Below are 24,403 nucleotides of genomic sequence, written 5' to 3'. Positions count from 1 at the left end.
TATGTAGAGAAGGGGTGGAGAGGGGAGGGGATGGGGAGGGGGGATCACTCAGAAGGGTGGTGGAAATGGGTGATTGACTGACTGATAGCTGTTGATGACCGCAAACGACTGCAAATGGTATTGCATGAAAAAGCAAGGGTTGAGATGGCTGAAGATCGCTTATCATGTATAATGAGATAAGAATCCGATATCTCTGTTCAAACCAGGTCCCTCCATGGTTTTGAATTGCTGAATTGCAACTTATCACCAAGCTCAAAACCATGGAGCGACCTGGTTTGAACAGAGATATCGGATTCTTATCTCATTATACATGATAAGCGATCTTCAGCCATCTCAACCCTTGCTTTTTCATGCAAAACCATTTGCAGTCGTTTGCGGTCATCAACATCAGTCAGTCAATCACCCATTTCCACCACCCTTCTGAGTGATCCCCCCTCCCCATCCCCACCCCTCCCCACCCCTTCTCTACATAAGTGCCTGGAAACTTCCATTTCACTGTATCTGAAGAAGTGTGCATGCACACGAAAGCTCATACCAAAATAAAAACTTAGTTGGTCTTTAAGGTGCTACTGAAGGAATTTTTTTTATTTTACTTCGATCCAGACCAACACGGCTACCTACCTGTAACTAGAAAGATCAAGCTAGTTTGATTAAAGAGGATTTAAAAAGTGGGACAGTTTTTTATAATATAAGGTAAATTTTTTCTTGTAGAAATAGAATGGGAATAAGAATAAGAATACTGTTAAATAAGAATTGAGAATGGAAATCGGGATAGGGGGGAGGTTGGGGAAGTCATTTTTCTTTCATTTTTCCTTTTTTTTCTTCTTTCTTTTGATTTTTCTTTTTTCTGTTTGGAAAATGGCTGGACGGATGCCCTCCTCTTCGTTCCCTCTCTTGGAGTCTCCTGGTGGCAGGGGGGGATTCTGGGGTGGGAGGGAGGAGTGGGGGAGAAACCCAGCCATAAAAGGAAACACTGCCGGCTGCCTGCCTTTCGGGGGTCCCTCTGGTGGGAGAAGAGGGCCCTGGGAGGGTGGGTGGAAGCCAGTGGTAAACATGTAATGTAGTATCTTTCGTTTTTGTTTTTGTTTTGTATAAAATCAATAAAATATAATTTAAAAAAAAAAAGAGAAATGTTCCCCAGCATGAGACACGCCTGCTGATAGGTTTGCTGTCATTCATTCCCTTGCAGTGAAAGAGGCCGAGGTTCTGACCCAGGAGCGTGTGATGGTAACAGAGGCCATCATGACATCACTTGGGTAAGTGGGAGGCTGTGTGGCCGGAGGTTAGGAAGCTGCACGGGGAGACTAGAAAAAAAACTGAACGTGTCTTAGGATTTCCAGACTGGAACCTCACCGGAGATCCTGTTCTCCTCTCCTCCCTCCTCCCTTTTTGTTTTTGTTGCAGGTATGAAGAAAAGGAAAAGAAAGAACATGGGTAATGTCTGGAAGTTCTTGTTAGGACGTAGTGATATTGGCAATGTTTAAATGTTTGTGTTATTCAGTTACTGAATTCTAATTTTGGTATGCTTTAAAATGCATTTTCCCCTGGAAAGATGGTGTGGCAAAACCCACTCTCTGAAACTCCCTGCCCATTGATCTCACTGCACTTCTTTTTTTGCCCCTGCTACAAACGTTTTTCTTCAGGGAAACCTTCCCAGAAATGTAGAGTGTTGGTTTACATCAGGCATCCCCAAACTCCGGCCCTCCAGATGTTTTGGACTACAATTCCCATCTTCCCCGACCACTGGTCCTGTTAGCTAGGGATCATGGGAGTTGTAGGCCAAAACATCTGGAGGGCCGCAGTTTGAGGGTGCCTGGTTTACATTTTAATCTGTTTTCCGTTGATCACTGATTTTATTATTTTCTTCAATGTTTTAAGCAGATTTTTAAAAACCGTTTTCACTGATAATTTTATTGTTTTCTTCTTTTTGCAAACCACTCTGAGGGATTTTGTTTTTTTGGGGGGGGAGGGCAATCAAGCGGTGTATAAGTTTTATGAATTTTTAAATTTTATCACAGCTTCGGACCAGTGTACTTGAGATTGCCTGGCCTCTGTATGCCTCCTCGACCACTTCAATCTAGGAACTTACGCTCTTAAAAGTTTTATATGGCATTTGCTCCACTTCTGTGAGGAGTTAACTTTTAGTGTGGCTGCACTTGTATTAATATTAGGCAGGCACCCTCATTTTTTTTTTGTTTCAACAAGCCTGTCAGGACATTTAATCCATCTGTGCACAGTTACTTTAAAATTTGTTCATTTTATATGTGCATCATTGATAATCATTGTAAATTGTTTTGATGTATTCTGCTCAGGGATATTTTTTTTTAAAAAAAATATTAAGCGCTTTATACATTCTCATATATTTATGCCTTCCCTTTTCTCTTCTTTAGAGTCGGGATTGCTGAAGGCAGAAAAGGTATGAAAAGCTTTGCCTGTGTTTTAACTTCAAAATGTTACTAATGTAGATCACAGTTTGCTGTTCCATATATCGTTCTCTAATATGAATTACGTAGTTTACAGCGGCAGTCTTTGATTTCTTGATCAAATAAGTGTTTTTTCACTGAAAAAAATGGAAAAGAGAGAAAAAGCCTGGTTTAAAGCTTCTGGGTAGCCAGGTTCATACAGTTCATATGCAAATTAAATTCATTGCTTTAAATCAGGGATCAGCAAACTTTATCAGTAAGGGGCCGGTCCACTGCCCCTCAGACCTTGCGGAGGGCCGGACTATATTTTGAAAAAATAAATAAATGAACGAATTCCTTTGCCCCACAAATAACCCAGAGATGCATTTTAAATAAAAGGGCACGTTCTACTCATGTAAAAACACACTGATTCCTGGACCGTCCGCGGGCCGGATTGAGAAGGTGATTGGGCTGGATCCAGCCCCTGGGTTGCCTACCTATGCTTTAAACCTGCAACTAGCTACCTTCCCATTCAACCAGGAATTGTATCTCTCAGGCAAGGCATCATGTCAGTTGCACTGGTGACACTTAGCATTTAACAGATACTAAACTCCTAAATGCGTATGCATCATGTCAACCATGGGAGGGTGTTCATCCCTTTCAAATAGGGATTCTCATTTCAAAATACCGCCCTGCAGGACTTCACCCTTTCTGATTCCTGCTTGCAAGTATTTTGAAGTGATTGTTTTGATTTATGCACCTGTGCACCATTCATACCTCTTGCAAGGCTTGTACAGGTGAAACTCAGAAAATTAGAATATCGTCGAAAAGTGCATTTATTTCAGTAATGCAACTTATTGTTTTTTTCTTTTTCCTTTTAATTTTTACAAATGCTTTCTTTTGGAAATTCCACAGTAATAAAACGAATAGTTACAATAATACAAAAATAAACATCGCTATTACTTTTCATTAATTACATTCCATTTCTAATTGACCTGCCTAACGACAAATAGGGACCCAGGTGGCGCTGTGGGTTAAACCACAGAGTCTAGGGTTTGCTGATCAGAAGGTCAGCGGTTCGAATCCCTGCAACGGGGTGAGCTCCCGTTGCTCGGTCCCAGCTCCTGCAGTTCGAAAGCACATCAAAGTGCAAGTAGATAAATAGGGACCGCTCCGGCAGGAAGGTAAACGGCGTTTCTGTGCGCTGCTCTGGTTCGCCAGAAGCAGCTTTGTCATGCTGGCCACATGACCCGGAAGCTGTCTGTGGACAAACGCCGGCTCCCTCGGCCTATAGAGCAAGATGAGCGCCGCAACCCCAGAGTCGGACACGACTGGACCTGATGGTCGGGGGCCCCTTTACCTTTACCTTTAACGACAAATAATTACAATTACAACAAATAAAGGCTTGACATATCTTGCTTTGCATGTCATGCATCTATCTCATATATTGGTTCCACCTTTTAAGTTGCGTTACTGAAATAAATGCACTTTTCGACGATATTCTAATTTTCCGAGTTTCACCTGTAAATCTTGTACCCTGGCATCTATACTGAAGTGCAGATGTCTCAGGAGAAATAAGGTGGGAAGGATGGTAAAAATGTTTTCATGCTACTATTTTGTTTGTTTGTGTGTGTATGTATATATATCTCTTTCCCCGTATGTGAATTCCAGTGTTGGCCTTCTCACTTGTAATATGTTTATTGGCTGCTCATCTCTGTAGCAAGAGCTTGGGCTATTTTTCTCATGGTTTTGCATGAATAATAATAATAACATTTGTATGCCACCTGTCAGGGGATTGTTGCGGCTACTCTCGAGTAAGGACGCTCTAGTCTGCTCTTGTCTTTATTGTGCATATTATTTACAGTGCATATTATTGTGCATATTATAAGAGCTTTATTGTGCATATTATTTACAGTGCAGAGACATCAGAAAACATGACTGCTTAGTCCGATTCAGAACCCGGCAATGGCGCTTGTTTGCTCTTGCGCCAGCATAATAGTCTGGGAACCCCAAAACGCCGCCCCCTTGCCCTGTGTCTGGGTGCATGACCCAACGTGGGCGCCGGAAGGGGCTGCGTTCCTTCTCCCGTCCTTTGGCTGGAGCGTTGCAGAGGCTTCGGTACCTCGCTGTGCTGTCCTTCCTCCTCTGGCCAGCTGGGTCGGTGCCATACCTGCCAAGTTGCTGTCAGAGAAATAAGGGACCAGGCCAGAAGTAGCAGACCGGAAGTAGCGCTGCCGCCATTTTGGAACTGGGCGGAGCATGCTCAGAAGTGACTTTTGATGCTGCTTTGCTCAGTTCCAAAATGGCCGCCGCGCCAGAAGTCGCACTGCAGCCATTTTGGAACTGGGCAGAGCAGCATCAAAAGTCGCTTCTGAGCATGCTCCGCCCAGTTCCAAAATGGCCGCTGCGCCAGAATAAATCGGAAAAAAACAAAAAAATCCATTTTTTCAGCTAGGAACAGCTGGAAAAACGGGGATTTCCCGGGGAATACGGGAGACTTGTCAGCTATGGTCGGTGCAGGGGCTCTGACGCGTCTTGGAGCCCCCTCTCCACTCTGCTCCATTCCTCATTTTCTCCTGCGCTGTCACTGGGCGAAGTGCTGGTCAGGATGACTGGGGGAGGGTCCCTGTAGGGAGTCCCCCTGACACCACCCATCTGATTGGGTTGCCCAAGCCACTCTGGACAGCTTCTGACAGAATATAAAAACACAGTAAGACACCAAACATTAAAAACTTCCCTGAACAGGGCTGCCTTCAGATGTCTTCTAAAAGTCAGATAGTTGTTTATTTCCTTGACATCTGATGGGAGGGCATTCCACAGGGCGGGCGCCACTACCGAGAAGGCCCTCTGCCTGAGCTTCACCTCTCACAGTGAGGGAACCCCAGAAGGCCCTCGGACCTGGTCCTTAGTGTCCAGCCTGAACGATGCAGGTGGAAACACTTCTTCAGGACTGAGGCTGCTTAGAGCAGGCACCCCCAAACTGCGGCCCTCCAGATGTTTTGGCCTACAACTCCCATGATCCCTAGCTAACAGGACCAGTTGTTAGGGATGATGGGAATTGTAGTCCAAAACATCTGGAGGGCCGAAGTTTGGGGGTGCCTAGTTTAGAGCTTTAAACACCAACACTTTCAATTGCGCTAAAAAAAGTACTGGGAACCAATGTATATCCTTTATGACTGGTCCCAACAGCCGTTTCCGGTCACCAGTCTAGCTGCCACATTCTGGATTAGCTGTAATTTCTGAGTCACCTTCAAAGGTAGCCCCATGCAGAGCACATTGCAGTAGTCCAAGCGGGAGCTAACCAGTGCACAGGCAGGTAGGATTTCAGCCATAGCTGCCAAGTTATCCCTTTTTTTAAGGGATTTTCCCTTATGCTGAATAGGCTTCCTCGTGAGAAAAGGGAAAACTTGGCAGCTATGATTTCAGCTGGTATCCCAGATGTTGCAGGCAGACAGCTGCCCTGGACACAGAATTACAGTGGTACCTCAGTTTATGAACACAATTGGTTCCGGAAGTCTGTTCATAAACTGAAGCGTTCATAAACTGAAGTGAACTTTCCCATTGAAAGTAATGGAAAGTGGATTAATCTGTTCCAGATGGGTCCGTGGAGTTCGTAAACCGAAAATTCATAAACCGAGGTTCCACTGTATGTCAATCATGAATTGTTTCTGTGTTTGTTTCCCTCCTTTATAGAGTCTCTGGCATTCATTGCTAGGGTTGCCATATTCCCAGAAGTGAAAATCCGGACAACGTTACTGAGCTTTTTTTGGGGTGTGTGTGTGTGTTAAAGTTATTGAGCCCTAGTCATAGCAGACACTACTGATTGAGAGGGGTATAAGTAGCTCCCTATGTTCCTATGACTTCTTAACCACCTCACTCTTCTTTGACAGGGGAACTTATGGAAGGTGAAGCTGTTCGGAGCCACATTTCACTTGCTGAGGTTGGGACTGAGGAATTCCTGCAGAAACTGACATCGCAGATCACAGAAATGGTATCTGCAAAGATTAGTCAAGGTAACAGCTTGCCTGAGCATGCTGACAGTCAATTTTCAGTCTGAGACAGAGGCATACATGCCAGACTAGCTCATCTTTATTAGTTACTATCAAAGGCGTATGTCACTGGACCTTTTTCAGACACTTTCCTACGCAAATTTCAAAATGCTAGTGTGGAAATCTCAGAATTGGCATTTAGGAAAGAGGAGGTTGGGACTAGTTGCAACAATAATTAAGAGCCACATCCAACATCAGCCAGACTGGAAGGTTTTTGTTGCTGTTTCTGCATTTGATTTCACTGTGGTTAGTTTGGGGTTTTTAATTGATTTAAAGGCATTTGATTGCTTTATAGTGCAAGTTCCCTTGAGGACTTGGTTCTAAGTTAAGGAGGAGGTTATAAACTAAATGAATGAACAGAAGCATGCTTTTTCACAAAACAAAGCAATTTTTTTGCTAGGAGTGTGTTTTAATTGTTTATGTTTCCACTTCAGCCACACTTCAAGTACCTGGAGCCGACAGTGACGATGAATCAAAAACGCCATCTGCATCCCCACGACACGGCAGGTCCAGGCCTTCCTCAACGGCTCAGGAGTCTTCCTCTGAATCTGATGAGGGGGATGCAAGGGGAGAGGTATAGTGTCTGCATAAGTGAACTGGATCCATGCCCAGGGATGAGTGATTTAGCACAAAACATCCCATGAGTTCCCCAGAATATAAAAAGGCAACTACAGCATTGTATCTCAAACTAGCATTGCAATTGGTGTGGACAGGTGTTAATGTGTTGGGCCCAGAGAGTTGAGAACTTTTGACTGCTCTACAGGAATAATATAATGGGTCAACCGAAGGCCTCCCTTCCGCACCAATCCCAAATGAAGCCAGTTTGCCTTACAGGTGTACATTCCTAGTACAGACGTTCTACCACCAGTTCATAAAGGTGTGTTCTTCATTCAGTGAGAGATTGATTTGGGGCTTGAGAAACTGGTTGGAAGGAGTACGTCTGAGGTGAAAATTGATTCACAATAGAAAGTGCTCCCGATCATGTGATAGTAACTCTAGTGTAAAATTTTAGGTAATGTTGATCTGTGGCTGGAAGATAGATACCGTTTTGACTAGAAGTAGGCAGCCTAGGGACACTTGGACCACTTTTGCTTTTGGTAACTGTCAGAGGGTCATCGTGGCTACTCTAGAGCAGGGGTGGCCAACTCCGAAGAGACTGTGATCTACTCACAGAGTTAAAAACTGGCAGTGATCTACCCCCTCTTGGGGGGTTCAGGTCAAAGTTGTTGAGATTTTTTTAGGAAGGAGGAAAGCCCATTTTTAGGAGTTCAGGTCAGAGTTGATGAGCTTTCCTGAGGCGGGAGGAAAGCCCTGTTTTGGGGGGGGGTGAATGGCTAAAATGTTGAGCATTTTTTTAGGGGAGCCAAAGTTGTTGAGCTTCTTTGGGGGGGAGCCAGTGATCTACCCGTGATCTACCACAGACGTCCAGTGATCTACCAGTAGATCACGATCTACCTGTTGGACGTGCCTGCTCTAGAGTAACTCCGCCTGAGTCCAGTTTGTCTTCAAAGACATTTATTGTGCTATTTATTTACAGTGTAGAGACAGCTTAAAACGTAACCGGCAATGGCGTACGTCTGTTCCTACACCAGCAAAGTAGTCGGGGCACCCCAAAACGCCTCCCCCTTGACCTGCATTGTGGCATTCTCCTTACTTCTTGCGCCGGAAGGAACGATGCCCTTTCAGTTTCCTCCCTGAGCGGTCGGTGACATGGCTCTGCAACATCCCTGAGCGTCTGCCTGCATCCCTCCGCCCCCGAGCTTTCCCATTGTTCCTCACTCTGATTTCTCTCCGCCTCCAAGTCTCTTCCTCCCCCTCTGGCTGCTTCAGAACCACTGGTGCTCTCTGTACTTGACGAGGTGGACGTCAGGATCATAGCTGCCAAGTTATCCCTTTTTTAAAGGGATTTTCCCTTATGCTGAATAGGCTTCCTCGCGAGAAAGGGGAAAACTTGGCAGCTATGGTCAGGATGATGGGGGCTGACTCCCTGTAGGGAGTCACCCTTACAGTAACCCTCTCGTACTGCCATGTATTTCGAAACAAAATAAAAAAAGAAATCCTTCCAGTAGCACCTTAGAGGCCAACTAAGTTTGTTCTTGGTATGAGCTTTGGTGTGCATGCACACTTCTTCAGGCACACTGAAACAAAAGTCTACAGACCCTTATATATAGTGAGAGGGTGGGGAGGGGTATTACTCAGAAGGGTGGTGGGGATGGGTGATTGGCTGATAGGTGTGGTTAACCTGTTGACGACTGTTAACAACTGCAATTGGCCTTACAAGGGGTGAGGTGGCTAGAAAAAGCTTTATCATGCATAATGAGATAAGAATCCAATGTCTTCCTGCAGATTTTTGACATCTACATGGTTACAGCAGACTACCTGCCCATGGGTGCTGACCGTGAAACCATCAGCCTGAAGGAAGGACAGTACGTGGAAGTCCTGGATTCGGCTCATCCTCTGAAATGGCTAGTGAGGACCAAGCCCACCAAGTCCAACCCATCCAGGCAAGGTTGGGTTTCTCCTGCCTATCTGGATAAGAGGTTAAAGGTGAGAATCATCCATGTCTGGGTTCTCCATCATCAGATTCCTCATCTGTTGTATTTTGCTTCTCTGCCCCCTGAATTTCCTCGGGGAATTACAGACAAGCCAAAGTTGTGTAAACAATTTATCCAACTGTATTGTACATCGCCCCTTTGAGGAGGAAGGGTGATATATAAATATAATAAATAAGAGCAGTTCTAGCTTCTCCTTCATTCAGGATATCGGAGAAGCACACAGCCTGAAGTAACTCCGCAAAGGTGCTCCCAGTAGACGCAGAAATGACCAGATCTTAAATTTTATTCCCTTTATTATTTCTAGTTGTCTACTGAGTGGGGCATTCCAGAGGTTCCAGAGTTCCATGGAGAATCAGTTTCAGAGGATGAATATAAGAAGAAGCTGAGGTGGGCTCTGCACGAAGGTCCTTCCTGTAAGAGAGGTCCAATTCCGTTTGTCTCTGCAGGTGGGGTTTGGGCTGTGTGTTCATCAGTATGCGGATGATACCCAGCTCTACCTCTCTTTCAAATCAGAACCAGTGAAGGTGGTGAAGGTCCTGTGTGAGTGTCTGGAGGCAGTTGGAGGATGGATGGCAGCTAACAGATTGAGGCTGAATCCTGACAAGACAGAAGTACTGTTTGTGGGGGGACAGGAGGCTGGCAGGTGTGGGGGACTCCCTGGTCCTGAATGGGGTAACTGTGCCCCAGAAGGACCAGGTGCGCAGCCTGGGAGTCATTTTGGACTCACAGCTGTCCATGGAGGCGCAGGTCAGTTCTGTGTCCAGGGCGACTGCTTACCAGCTCCATCTGGTACACAGGCTGAGACCCTACCTGCCCGCGGACTGTCTCGCCAGAGTGATGCATGCTCTGGTTATCTCCCGCTTGGACTACTGCAATGCTCTCTATGTGGGGCTACCTTTGAAGGTGACCCAGAAACTACAACTAATCCAAAATGCGGCAGCTAGACTGATGACTGGGAGCAGCCGCCGAGACCACATAACACTGGTCTTGAAAGACCTACATTGGCTCCCAGTACATTTCCGAGCACAGTTCAAAGTGTTGGTGCTGACCTTTAAATTCCTAAATGGCCTCGGTCCAGTATACCTGGAGGAGCGTCTCCACCCCCATCGTTCTGCCCGGAAACTGAGGTCCAGTGCTGACGGCCTTCTGGCGGTTCCCTCACTGCGAGAAGCCAGGTTACAGGGAACCAGGCAGAGGGCCTTCTCGATAGTGGCACCCGACCTGTGGAACGCCCTCCCACCAGATGTCAAAGAGAAAAACAACTACCAGACTTTTAGAAGACATCTGAAGGAAGCCCTGTTTAGGGAAGCTTTTAGTGTTTAACAGACTATTGTATTTTAATATTTTGTTGGAAGCTGCCCAGAGTGGCTGGGGAAACCCAGCCAGATGGGTGGGGTATAAATGAATTATTATTATTATTATTATTATTATTATTATTATTATTATTATTAATCCATGAACTCTCCACTTTTATTCTGAATTTAAAACCAGTCTTGGAGCCATTCCAGAGGGCTGTGTCCAACTAGGTTCTAACACCCATTGAAATGAATGGACCTAAACTAGTCATGTGCATTAATTTCAGTGGGTTTACTCAGACTAGTGCTGGATACAACCCAGATTGTGCTCTCAATCCAGACTGGGGCACTATTGCCGTTTCCTGCCAACTCCCCTTCCCAGATGTTAGTTATAGTGGAAGGCACCATTTTATGGGCTGGAACTGGAGCTACATCCCTAATGTGTGAGATTCACCAATTTTCTCTTTCCACCTTCCTTTGCCTGTTCAGCCTCATCATTCAGGACTTGCTGAACACTGAGGAGGAGTTTGTCAAGGACCTAGAATTCCTCCAGACCCACCACATTCAGTTCACCGAAACCTGCCCTGACGTCCCTGTGGCTCTTTCAAGCCAGAAGCTCATTATTTTCAGGAACATCACCGACATTACCCACTTTCATTCCATGTACGTATAACTGGGGGGGGGGGGTCTGCATGGTCAGTGAGAGAGAGGCCCAGCTAGCAGTGAATGTCTGAAATGATAGGCCTTTTTCTAGAGGACAAGCCACTGTGGGGCAAGGCAATTTGGAGACTCGGGGAAATGGCGCATATGATTCAAAAAACAAATGGTGATGGGACTCTTCCCTGTGAAACCCTCCAGTTTCCTTCCCTGTTTTTATTCCATTGGTCTGTGAAGACGGCTTTTTAAGGCAGGCTTGGTGGAGGTTAACTAGACTATGGATTGCTCCACACTTCTGCTTGTCCAGCTGCTTCCCCCTAGGAAAACTCGCTTTTTACTGCAGAATTGGAGCAAATGTTAGTCAGGTTTTCTATGGATTGATGTTTGCTCTGATTCAGAGATGAAGCGTGGTAAAGAGTGCGTTTTCTTTGGGGCAAGCAGCTGGGCAAACAGAAAACCACTCCGGGCCCATGCTTTCCAGCCAAGCAAAGTGTTTTATCCATCACTATGTTGGAGAGGGACAAACCAAAACAGCATTATAAAAAGCAGAGACATCACCTTGCCGACAAAGATCCATATAGTTAAAGCTATGGTTTTCCCAGTAGTGATGTATGGAAGTGAGAGCTGGACCATAAAGAAGGTTGATCGCCAAAGAATTGATGCTTTTGAATTATGGTACTGGAGGAGACTCTTGAGAGTCCCATGGACTGCAAGAAGATCAAACCTATCCATTCTGAAGGAAATCAGCCCCGAGTGCTCACTGGAAGGACAGATCCTGAAGCTGAGGCTCCAATACTTTGGCTGCCTCATGAGAAGAGAAGACTCCCTGGAAAAGACCCTGATGTTGGGAAAGATTGAGGCACACGGAAAAGGGAACGACAGAGGACGAGATGGTTGGGCAGTGTTCTCAAAGCTACAAACATGAGTTTGACCAAACTGCGGGAGGCAGTGGAAGACAGGAGTGCCTGGCGTGCTCTGGTCCATGGGGTCATGAAGAGTCGGACACGACTAGACGACTAAACAACAATGTTGGAGGGGAGTGAAAGAAACCTTTGTGGCTGTGCAGTTGTGCTCAAGTGGGGGTGCCAACTTGAATAAAATATGGGGGGGGGGAATAAGCCCCACCCTGTATCATTGATCACATGACACGGTGCACACACACCATTTGAATGGCAATGCCCAACAACTTTTCTGGGCGGACGGCCCCCTCAAATATTTTATTGGGGGAGGGGGCGCTGACCCACCAGCCAGACTTCTTATGTTCTTGTGTGGTTAGTTTAAGGCTGGGTTTTTATGAATTTTATAACTGTTGTTTCCATTTGCGGTTAGCTGCTTTGAGTTTTCTTTTGGAAACAAAAGCAGAATACAGGTAGGTAGCCGTGTTGGTCTGGGTCGAAGTAAAATAAAAAAATTCCTTCAGTAGCACCTTAAAGACCAACTAAGTTTTTATTTTGGTATGAGCTTTCGTGTGCATGCACACTTCTTCAAAAGCAGAATAGTATTTTGTTAGTGAAAACATTTGCAGCTGTCTTGTGCTTATGTCAGCACCGCTGTAAAAACACTGTGTGTATTCTGTCCGTAGGGATGATTCCAACCAGAGTTTGGTTGTTATGGCCTTGGCCTTCCACCTCTCATGACCCTTCCCCCCACAGGACATTCTTCCCAGAGCTTCAGAAATGTGACACTGATGACGACGTGGCTATGTGCTTCATCAAGAGCGAGGGGGAATTTGACAGGTACATCCAGTACCTGGTGGGCCGTATACAGGCTGAATCCGTCGTTGTCAGCAAAACCGTTCAGGAGTTCTATAAGGTAAGTATTGCTGGCTCCTAAAATGCTGGTCATTCCCTCTGGGAAACACATTTGAGTATTTGATTGTATCATCTGTTGAATATTTAGGGATTAACTTCTGGGTCATGTTTTTAAGTACAGTGGTGCCTCGCTAGACGAATTTAATTCGTTCCACGGGTCTTTTCTTATAACGAAAAATTCGTCTAGCGAATCCCATAGGAATGCATTGAATTTTTTTCGAATTTTTTTTGCCCATAGGAACGCATTAATCGAATTTCAATGCATTCCTATGGGAAACCGCGATTCGCTAGACGAATTTTTCGTAAAACGAATTCGTCTAGCGAGGCAGCCTCTGCTAGAAAAAACCTTTCGTTAAGCGGAAATTTCGTTAAGCAGGGCATTCGTTAAGCGAGGCACCACTGTAGTTCAGTAGACCTATTGCGCGGTCAGGCGGAGTCCCCCAAACCCCAGGCAGCCTCCGAGTGGAATAACGACACAGGACAACGTTCTAATGGATTAAAAATTGCCCAGAACTTTATTAAGATTCAGATGTAGGGAGACCTTGGCTCAGGCAATGGGCGTTTATCCTTCCCAGCCCCCAGCCGTGGGTCTGGGTAATTTCAGGGTTATCCAGCATGTGTGGGGGTTGGGCTAGCTCTGGAGAATATATGTTCAAGCAGATAGCCCCCCCCCTTTTCGCTGCCGCTGGAGGGGGAGGGCAATGACGGCCTCTGGGCGTATGGTCAATGCCTCCCCCTTAGACCCATTTTCAGGAACCCTGGTATCGCCACCGCAATGGGGCGGGGGGTCACCGCCCCCACGCCCCCCCATTTATGTAGATGACTAAAGGATTCTGCCCAAGGCTTGCAACCGCCAAAGTTATGACAAATTGCTATGGGAAAGGCGGAACCTGCCAATGCAGGGAAATTCCTTTCCGGCCCTTCAACAGCGGCCTTGTCATAGCAGTGCCTGCGTGCGCGTACGCCTGTGGAAGAGGAAAAAGAAAGGTTAACCTGTAATGCAAGCATTAATTTGGGGAGTGGAGGGTGGGAAAGCTGGCTTCTCCCGGGTATGTCTCTCCTTCTGCTGTGTGCACTATATGGTTACCTCCTCCTACCTGGCCAATCCCCCTGGCAACGCCTCCCCCGGCTGGATTGGACGGCTGACTGTGTGGGCGGAGACCACAAGCATCCAGCCCGGGAAGGCGGCACCAGCCTCCGAACTGCCAGGGCTGTCCCGGGGATCCCAGGGGACTGCGTGCGACCACGCAAAATGCGCACCCCTTTTTATGTGGGGAACGTTCATTCAGCATACATGGGGCTTCAGACATGACTCTCTCTCTCTCTCTCTCTCTCTCTCTCTCTCTCTCTCACACACACACACACACACACACACACACCTCATCCTGCCCCACTCAGCTTCATGGCTGGAATAGCTTTCCCATGTCCGTCCACTACCATTAACTCCACTCACTGCCCAACTCTATTATAACAGTATCGGTGGATTAATTTAATTGTCAGGCAAGAGATTTTTCAAACCAGATTTCGGTTTGAGTGCTAACCTTCGCATTGAAACCTGCCTGGAGTCTTCACCTGTGTCAGGCATGTCCAAAGTCCATTTGGGGGGCCTAATCCGGCCCACCGGTCGGTTTAATCCGGCCCCTGTGGCAGTTCATTTCCTGGGGTAAAAATAATAAAAAAATAAACCTCTCAATAACTTCAACCCTAAAAACAACTTCAATCTATTTGTCAGCAACTTTGGTTAGCAACTTTGGTCGGCCCTCACGGCCCTTCACGTCATCAAATCTGGCCCTCTTTGAAAAAATTAGGACACCACTGACCTATGTGTATGCTCATTTTCACTTGCACGTTCTTGCAAAGGAGAGTGTTCCGCTTCCTAAAAACAAGCCCGTAAACTTGTTGTGTTTCTTTGTTCACACCAAAGGCCCTGCAACTGATCAGTACATTAGAACAGAAGCTTAAAATTTCAAATCTTGCAGCATAGCAAAAAAAATATACAGGGATATGAAAGAACAAACTTGAATTCAAATTAGATATCTGTTTCTCTGCTGAAGCTTACGCCTATTTAATCTTATTCATTTTCTCTCTCGCTCTCTGCTTGCCAGATGTTTGCAAAGCAGCCAAGACTTTTAAATGGTGATATGAGTTCTAACAGCCTGAAAAATCTTTACCATTGATTTTTCCTTGTGCAGCGATATATAGAGGGAACATTATATTCTGAGGACTCATCTCAGCCCCCAGTGCTTCCTCTGCAGCACTATCTAGAGAGACCGATTAACAGGATCCAGAAGTATCAAACTGTAATTAAGGTCAGGAGCCTTTCCTTTTAATACTTGGTGTCATTGTTTCGGGTGGGTGTGGGTAGGCAAATATTTCTCTCTCTTACCTTGACTTGACACCTGTTTATTGTTTTGGTTCCACCGTTCATAATTTAGTCCTCGTCAGCTTGTTTCTGGTTCAGCATTGATCACAATCTAAGTCAGTTTACCAAATTCCTGAGGCCTGAACCAACTCCCAGGGGCAAACCAGTAAGATGAATGAAACCTTACAAATTAGACAGATTAATGGAGGAAAAGAATATTGATGACTACTAGCCATGATGACTAGGCTCTGCCTCCACAGTTGGAGGCAGTAGTCCTTCTAAATAACAGTTGCTGTAAACCACGAGAGGGCAAAGTTTGTTCATGCTCAGAACCTGTTTCTGGGCTTCCCATAAGCATCAGGTTGGTCACTGTGAGATCAGAATGCCGAACTAGATGGACCATTGGCCTGATTCAGCAGGCTTGTCTTACATTCTTATATTATTACAAAGTGCCAAGGTTTCTCTTTGCCACAGGGAAAGCTAGCAAACCAATCTGCACCAGTCAGTTCATAGAATCATAGATTTGTGTGGCAAGGTCCCTCCTTCCCCGTGAAATAAGACACAAGACACAATGAATTGATTTTAAGTGGGTGAAAAGGCCACAACTTTATTGGTTTCGGATGTTGAGCGGTATATTGGCTTAGGCATTGGAACCTAACCGGCTATATCCGACTGTAACCCGTGTGTTACAGTCTGGGAGAAATTAACCACCAGAAAGGAGCCGAATGATGTACATCTACTGGGACACCTCCTGTGGCCACCGTTGGGGGGTGCCATAGGGCCCTGACCTCCGCAGGCTCAGGACAAAGCTACCGCCCCCGGAACCCCTTTAACGGGATTAATTCTCCAATTTCTGGGCAGAGGATGACGTAATCTGCCCCCCTTCTTCTTTTATGCAAATTTCCAATGCCTAACCGCCAAACCAAGTTGTGACGAATTGCTATGAGGTAGGCAAAAAACCAGTTTGGCTAGTCCAAGTGGAAAAAGTCCTACCAGGCCCGCCAGCCAACCAAGGCGACCAACCGAAGTCCATAGCAGCGTCGGCCTAACCTGCCCAGCCTAAAGGGTGGGTGGGCGGGTGATCCGTTCTGGCTGGGAGCAAGGGGGCAAAGAGGCTGAGTTCCCGCCTCCGGCTTGTTTAAAAGAAGTGAAGCCCCGCCTCCCGGCCGACCCTATTGGTCAGCCCGGGTCTGACGGAGGCGGGAACTCCCACCTTGCGAGGGGGCTGAGCTCTCAGCCCCCACTGCGAGAGTTCGGTCGGGGCAAGCCCACAACACCACCTCCGTGGGATGCGGAAGTGGTTTTGTAGAGTTAGAAGGGACCCTGAGGCTCATCTAGTCCAACCCCCTGCAATGCAGGAATTTGCAACTGTCCCATGTGGGGATTGAACCTGAAACCTTGGCATGATCAGCACCACACTCTAACCCAGCAGTTCCCAAACTTTTCGGAGCACTTTTTCAGGGGAAAAATTTGTCATGGAGCACTATGGTCACCGTTATGGCAAAGGCATAAGGTGGGAAGAAACACGAGCTTTTTAATAAGCAATAGAAACTTTCCAGATAATTCTGGGAAAGCATCAAAGCTAACAATCAGATCTGAATGTGGTGGCAAAGTTCTCACAGAGGAGACCGGGTTCGCATGGTGCTGGTGAGTCTCCCTGTCTGTGTGCTTCAACGATGTTCTTGATGTTTTGCGGGTTTCCGAGAAGGTGCTGGTGGGCAAAGTTGAGGTGATGAATGACATGCCCTTTGGTCTATAATACTTGCTATCTACACTGCTTCACAACATACTGCTGGAGATAAATTGTGTGGCGATACCCCGATCCCTCCCAGAGTAAATAAAGACACTGGGCAAATTGCATAAGGTTAATGGGCGTTAAAAGGCCACAACTTTATTGATTACGGATGTAGAGAGGTATTGGCTTAGGCATTGGGTCTAACCGTTTATATCCGACTCCAGCCCGCTCTGCTGGCAGTCTGCGAAGGGTTAACCACCCTTGGGTGAGCCCTGCGATGCACATCAACTAGGACTCACCCTGGGGCCACCACTAGGGTGTGCCTTTTGGCCCTCACCTACCACGGCTTCGGACTTGGCCACGCCCCAGACTCCTTAAGGGAGTACCCTTCAGCATTTTGGGGGAGGTGATGGCAGCAACCTCCCCCCCCACACACACCTGTAACCTTTCAGAGATAATCCAATGCCTACCGCCAAAAACCAAAGTTGTGATGAGTTGCTATGAGGTAGGCGAAAACTACCAGGCCACAGCCAATTTGCCAAGTGGGAAAATTCCTACCAGGCCCCTCAACGGCAACCGACCGAGGTCCATAGCAATGTCAAAAAGAAGGGCCCTGCCTAAAGGGAGGGTGAGCGGGGAAAACGAAGCGGCTGGGGGTCAGGAAAGAGACTGAATCCCAGCTGCGCGCTCATTTAAATTAGCGAGCCACGCCCCCCTGGAGCGTCCTGATTGGACACGCCAAGGGAGCGCCGCCTCTGGGAGCCAGCCAATGGGCTGGGAGGATGGCAGACATTCTCCCAGCACGTGCTCGGGCTCGTGGCCCGCCCACAATCTCACCTCCTATGTCGGGAGTGACTTAATTTCTACCCAATATTTACCTATACACAGTTCATGGCCACACAAATTCACAATTTTGAGATCTTGTCACATTTATTTTATTTATTTTTCGTTCCAATCTCTTTGCGGAGCAGTTGGAGGTGCTTCAGAGAGTTGCACGTCCAACAGGTAGATCGTGATCTACTTGTAGATCACTGGACGTCTGTGGTAGATCACTGGAAGATCACTGGCTTTTCTTCTCCCTAAAAAAAGCTACACAATTTAGACCTGAACCCCTAAAAAATGGGCCTTCCTCTTCCCTAAAAGAAGCTCAGTAACTTTGACCTGGAGCCCCCAAAAGAGGGTATAGATCATTGCCAGTTTTGAACACTGAGAGTAGATCGCAGTCTCTTGGGAGTTGGCCACCCCTGGACTCTAACCAATTGAGTTATCCCAGCAAACACAAAATCCATCAGAGAGGAGAGAAGCATGGGATGTGCTCCTGAAAAAGTGCAAGTTATTTTTTCACATTCATTGGGAATTCCTAGAATTCTTTTTTCCGGTTAAATAAATAATAACAGTAATTTGTTAGAAGATGTCTTGGTTGAAAGTATTCATGAACTGGTAGGCACAAATCATGCCAGCGGTGCAATTTTATGTATTCACAGGAGCTAATTCGAAACAAGGCGAGGAACAGTCAAAACTGTGCGCTGCTGGAGCAGGCCTATGCTATTGTGTCTGCACTCAACAGACGAGCAGAAAACAACCTACACGTGTCGCTCATTGAGAACTATCCAGGCACCCTAGAAATCTTAGGGGAGCCCATCCGACAGGTACTGGAAGGCATAGAGTCTCGTTCTGATCAAGCGGACACATGTTTAATAGATATCAGAGAGTTGTGTTTATTACAGTGGTACCTCGGGTTAAGAACTTAATTTGTTCTGGAGGTCCGTTCTTAACCTGAAACTGTTCTTAACCTGAAGCACCACTTTAGCTAATGGGGCCTCCTGCTGCCGCCGGGCCGCCGGAGCACGATTTCTGTTCTCATCCCGAAGCAAAGTTCTTAACCCGAGGTACTATTTCTGGGTTAGCGGAGTCTGTAACCTGAAGCGTTTGTAACCTGAAGTGTTTGTAACCTGAGGTACCACTGTACAGTGGTACCTCTGCTTATGAATAACTCTACTTACAAATGTTTCTACTTACAAACGGAGCTCCGTCCGCCATCTTGGATGTGGTTTAGATAAGATTTTTTGTACTTACGAATTTTTAGATAGGGTTGCTTCGACTTACGAATTTTTTCTCCCAATGCATTCCTATGGGATTTTACTTACATTTTTTTTCGACTTACGAATGTGCTTTCGGAACGCATTAAATTCGTAAGTAGAGGTACCACTGCATATATTTTGGTTCCTCACAATGAGCCACCAGAGATGCACTTTGCTTTGACAAGGTTAATGCCCATTGCTTTGTGAAACAACCCTGTATCAAACAAGTATCTTTCGGTGATTTCCTAGATTATGTGAAAGTTCACATTTTTTCCCCAATCCTGCTTGCTACTTGTTATGTACTGAGCTGAATCCTAGAACAATAGGATTCAGAATCAGCGGGAGCTACCCAATCCAACTCCAGGTGGAAGTGAATCCGCAACCTGATTGGCCTGCTGGAGCAGCCAATCAGGCGGCTGGCAGAAGTGAATCTGCTACCTGATTGGCCTGTAGGAGCAGCCAATCAGGCTGCAGGCAAAAGTCAATCCACAATATAATTGGCCCACAGGTGTAGCCCTGAAGTAGCCAATCACGCAAGGCCCATTGTGTAAATAATGTATATAAGCAGATGGTTTTGGGAAAAGAGCGATTCGTCTTCTCTTCTCCTCCTTGATGACTATGAGCTGAATAAAGAGCATGAAATTCACTCTTGACTCCGAGTATATTTCACTGGCGACGAAGGTGGGATCCTGCTGAGCTGACCGCCACCACGCACTGCACCGCAGCACCGCCACCTGCTGCACCGCTGCATCGCACCGTGCATCCAGGCTTCAGCTCCAGGACCCAAGGAACCCAGAATGGCAACCGACAGCAGCTTCTCGCCATTCAAACCAGCATCAGGAGACTGGGAAGGGTACGCCGCCCGTTTCAACTTCCTCCTGCAAGCGAAAGAAGTCACCAACGATGCCATGAAGAGGGCGACATTCTTCAGCGTCTGTGGAGAGGAGACGTTTGAAATCGCCCGGGCTCTCCTTGCACCTAGAGATGTCGCTACCGTCTCTTACAAAACAATAATGGAACGGCTGAAGGAGCACTTCTCACCACAGCCCTCGGTGGTAGCTTGCCGAAATGCCTTCTACGCAAAACGGCAAGCCCCGGGGGAAACCATAACTGGGTTTGTGACCTCCCTCCGCCAAGCCGCCCGGTTATGCAACTTCTCAGAATTGGAGAACATGCTTCGTGACCGCCTCGTCGGTGGCCTGAGGGACGAGATGTTGCAACGACGCCTCTACGCCAAAAAAGACCTCACGTTCCAGATTGCTCTGGAGGAAGCCCTGGCAACCGAAGCCGCCGAGAGGTCAACGCAAGAGGCACGACCGGCCCCGCCATCCCAGCCGAGGGTCTACCACGAAGACCTCACCGACGAATCCGAATCTGACAGGGAGGAAGTACACCGAGTACAGCGGCGCACTCAAGCAGCACACACACCACAGCAGCCTCGACGAGAAGGAGGGAACTGTGCAAGCTGCGGGGAGAACCACGAGAGGAGGACCTGTCGTTTCCGCAACGCAGAGTGCAGGCAGTGCAGAAAATTGGGACACATCGCCCGGGTGTGTCGGGCTCGACTCACCCGTCGACAAGCATCAGATGACCGACCCAGGAGCCACAGGTCACACGGCACCATGCACCAAGGCAACTCGACGGAGATCACGGACTACCAGGTATTCCAGTTGCCCCATCCCAGCACAGAGAAAATTTATATAGAGGTACAGATAGAGGGAGCCCCATGCCGCATGGAGCTGGACACGGGTTCAACTCTATCCATAATCTCGGCCCGAACATTAAGGGAACTGTGCCCTAATGGGGGTCCCAAACTAAGGCCGGCCCCATTCACCCTCCGGGACTTCCAGAAACGTAAGGTCCCTACTATGGGGGTGGGGACCTTCAGGGTGCAATATCGAGAGCGAAAGCAACAATTGGACTTGCTGGTAGTTAAGGGCCCCTACGTTAGCTTACTGGGACTGGCATGGTTTGGACCTCTGGGGCTAGCCGTTACCGGGGTGAACCGCACTAGCTTACAAGTGGACGTGGACGCCATATGCAAAGAGTTTCCAGGGGTTTTCGATGGGGCATTGGGACGATATACAGGACCCCCCATTGCCCTACAGCTAGACCCCGCTGTACGACCCATCAGGCACAAGGCCCGCCGGGTCCCGTTTGCCCTGAAACCCCGCATAGACGAGGAATTGGACCGGCTCGTGGAGCAAGGAGTGCTGGAGCCGGTGCCCAACGCCCCCTGGGAAACTCCAATTGTCACACCCGTCAAGCCTAACGGTTCGGTCCGCATCTGTGCAGACTACAAATGCACCATAAACAAGGCTCTCACGGCCCATGCATACCCAGTGCCAGTGGTCAGCCATGTCCTCGCCACCCTGGCTGGGTCAAAAATCTTTGGCAAACTGGACTTGGCCCAAGCGTATCAACAGTTGCCTGTGGACGAAGCCACAGCAGAGGCTCAGACGATTGTGACGCACAGAGGGGCATTCAGAGTAAAGCGGCTGCAATTTGGCGTTAGCGTGGCACCAGGCATATTCCAGAATCTAATGGACTCTCTCCTTAAAGGGATTCCTGGTGTCACCCCCTTCTTCGATGATGTACTGATCGCCGGGCCCACACCAGAGGAATTTGAGGACCGCCTCCGCTCCGTCCTGCACCGTTTCCAGACGGCGGGCCTCAAGGTGAAGCGGGAAAAGTGTTTACTGGGAGTGCCGCAGGTGGACTTTCTGGGATTTAAGGTGGACGCAGAAGGGGTCCATCCAACCGGTGACAAGGTACGGGCCATTTGTGAGGCCCCAGCGCCCAAGAGCAAGCCCGAACTTCAGTCATTCTTGGGACTATTGAACTTTTACCATGCCTTCCTTCCCCATAAGGCAGCGGTAGCGGAGCCCCTACACAGACTCCTAGATAAAAGGGCCCCTTGGGTGTGGGGCCAGCGACAAAGGGCCGCATTCCAGGCAGTCAAGGACTTGCTCGTCTCGAACTCGGTCTTAGCACACTTCGACGAGAGGCTGCCAGTGGTGCTGGCATGCGACGCCTCTCCCTATGGCATCGGCGCTGTCCTGGGACACCAACTCCCGGATGGAAGAGAGGTGCCGGTGGCATACTTCTCCCAGACGCTTGCTGCAGCCGAACGAAACTACTCACAGATTGACAAGGAGGGTCTGGCAATCGTGAAGGGCGTAAAAAAATTCCATGATTTCTTGTACGGGCGGCCCTTTACCATAGTGACTGACCACAAGCCGTTGCTTGGCCTGTTTGCCCCTGAGAAGCAGACCCCCCAAGTGTTGTCTCCACGTGTCCTCAGGTGGTCAATTTTCCTTGCCGGCTACCAGTATGCACTAATCCACCGCCCTGGGAAGGCGATGGGCCACGCAGACGCCCTCAGCAGGCTACCACTACCAGAAACAGGCCCCGACCCAGCGCCTGCGCAAGAGGTTATGACCCTGGAGCTGCTTCCCGACCGACCCATTCAGGCACAAGAAGTTGCGCACCATTCCACAAAAGATAGGGTCATCTCCCGGGTCCTGGACTGGGTGTGGCGAGGATGGCCCAGCAGCAGCCCCGGGCCAGAATTCGCTGGCTACACAAACCGCAAACAGGAACTGTCGGCCCACAAGGGGTGCCTGTTATGGGGAAGCAGGGTTGTTGTTCCCCAGCCCCTCCGCAAAAGGGTCCTCACAGCCCTACACGAGACACACCCAGGGGTAGTGAGGATGAAGGCCCTTGCCAGGAGTTATGTGTGGTGGCCGGGGATTGACAGAGAGATAGAGGCCTGGGTCCAACACTGCCAGACCTGCCAAGAATCCCGCCCGGATCCCCCAAGGGCCCCAGTCCAGCCCTGGGAGTCCGCCCGACATCCATGGTCACGCTTGCACGTGGACTTCGCTGGCCCCTTCCAGGGAAAAACATTCTTCATAGTGGTGGATTCCTACACCAAATGGCTGGAGGTCGCACTGGTACCATCCACTTCTACGGCGGCAGCCATCCGGGTACTACGTAAGCTGTTTGCGACCCACGGACTCCCTGACACCCTCGTCTCGGACAATGGAACCGCATTCACGTCAGAGGAGTTCCAGACCTTCACAGCGCAGAACGCCATCCGCCACATCCGCTCAGCACCATTCCACCCTGCCACCAATGGCCAAGCGGAGCGCATGGTGCGGACCACCAAGGACAGCCTCCGCCGCATGACACAAGGGGACTGGGAATACCGCCTTGCCGCATTTCTTCTAGCACAGCACAGCACCCCAAGCACAACGACGGGCCGGAGCCCAGCTGAATTACTAATGGGCCGGCGCCTTGCAACTAGACTGGACCGACTTCACCCCGACAGAGCTCAGGATGAGGTAGTGGTGGGGAAAGGCAGGAACCCCCGGACATTTGTGGCCCAGGACCCAGTGTATGCAAAGAATTTTGGGGCAGGCCCAGCATGGGTACCCGCCACAGTCACCAAGGTGACCGGTCCCGTGTCGTACGAGGTACTAACGGAAGGGGGGCAATGTTGGCGCCGCCACTGCGACCAGATACGGCGACGATTCCCAGGAGGAACCCGGGAGGAGAGCGGGACAGAGGGGTCCCAAGGGGACAGCAGGGCAGTGAGGCCTGTAGAGCGAGAGGGGTGGGCAGAGGAAGCAGAAGCAGTAGGCACAGAGGGGCGCCCCGAGGCTGGAAGGACACCGGAACCAGAGCTACAACCTAGTGGTTCAGTGGCGCCAGACCAGACAGCCCCGGCACAGCCAGCAGCCTCGGAACACGAGCCAGAACCAGAACCCCTGACCAAGGAACACCCCAGGCCGCAACGCACACGGAGGCGGCCAGCAGACCTTGGGGACTACGAATGCAACTTCCCGGGCAGGACTGGAACTTAGAGGGGAGGGGTGTTATGTACTGAGCTGAATCCTAGAACAATAGGATTCAGAATCAGCGGGAGCTACCCAATCCAACTCCAGGTGGAAGTGAATCCGCAACCTGATTGGCCTGCTGGAGCAGCCAATCAGGCGGCTGGCAGAAGTGAATCTGCTACCTGATTGGCCTGTAGGAGCAGCCAATCAGGCTGCAGGCAAAAGTCAATCCACAATATAATTGGCCCACAGGTGTAGCCCTGAAGTAGCCAATCACGCAAGGCCCATTGTGTAAATAATGTATATAAGCAGATGGTTTTGGGAAAAGAGCGATTCGTCTTCTCTTCTCCTCCTTGATGACTATGAGCTGAATAAAGAGCATGAAATTCACTCTTGACTCCGAGTATATTTCACTACTATTGCTTCCTCTATCCGCTACTGCTTTGGCACTAATCTCCCTCTTCTTATTATTGCTTCTGGTTTCATTAGTGCAGAGGTTTTCAAGCTTTTTGACTCCATGGCTCCTTTGACCAACTACATTCTTTCTGTGGCACCCCAGTTATGTCACCCCTTCCCTGCAGAGCTGGCAGCCTCTCACCCTGTTTCGAACACCCT

General features: G+C 48.5%; 1 protein-coding gene across 35 annotated transcripts in view; it reads left to right on the top strand.

Annotated features, from left to right (window-relative positions):
• Window positions 1-24,403, top strand: part of OBSCN (obscurin, cytoskeletal calmodulin and titin-interacting RhoGEF) — a 304,918-nt gene that overhangs the window by 186,864 nt on the left and 93,651 nt on the right. For all 35 annotated transcript variants that reach the window (XM_088654044.1, XM_088654041.1, XM_088654038.1 and 32 more), the window contains 11 exons: window positions 1,190-1,256; window positions 1,405-1,434; window positions 2,391-2,416; window positions 6,293-6,415; window positions 6,886-7,025; window positions 8,798-8,998; window positions 9,311-9,393; window positions 10,791-10,964; window positions 12,611-12,770; window positions 14,962-15,078; window positions 18,351-18,515. In XM_088654044.1, coding sequence (XP_088510170.1) covers window positions 1,190-1,256; window positions 1,405-1,434; window positions 2,391-2,416; window positions 6,293-6,415; window positions 6,886-7,025; window positions 8,798-8,998; window positions 9,311-9,393; window positions 10,791-10,964; window positions 12,611-12,770; window positions 14,962-15,078; window positions 18,351-18,515 — 1,286 coding nt within the window. The remainder of the gene's footprint in view (window positions 1-1,189; window positions 1,257-1,404; window positions 1,435-2,390; window positions 2,417-6,292; window positions 6,416-6,885; window positions 7,026-8,797; window positions 8,999-9,310; window positions 9,394-10,790; window positions 10,965-12,610; window positions 12,771-14,961; window positions 15,079-18,350; window positions 18,516-24,403) is intronic.

Source organism: Zootoca vivipara, chromosome 11 (assembly GCF_965207765.1).
Source record: "Zootoca vivipara chromosome 11, rZooViv2.hap1.1, whole genome shotgun sequence".
In the NCBI taxonomy this organism is placed as follows: Eukaryota; Metazoa; Chordata; class Lepidosauria; order Squamata; family Lacertidae; genus Zootoca; species Zootoca vivipara.
This window is presented reverse-complemented; position numbering and strand designations above follow the sequence as displayed.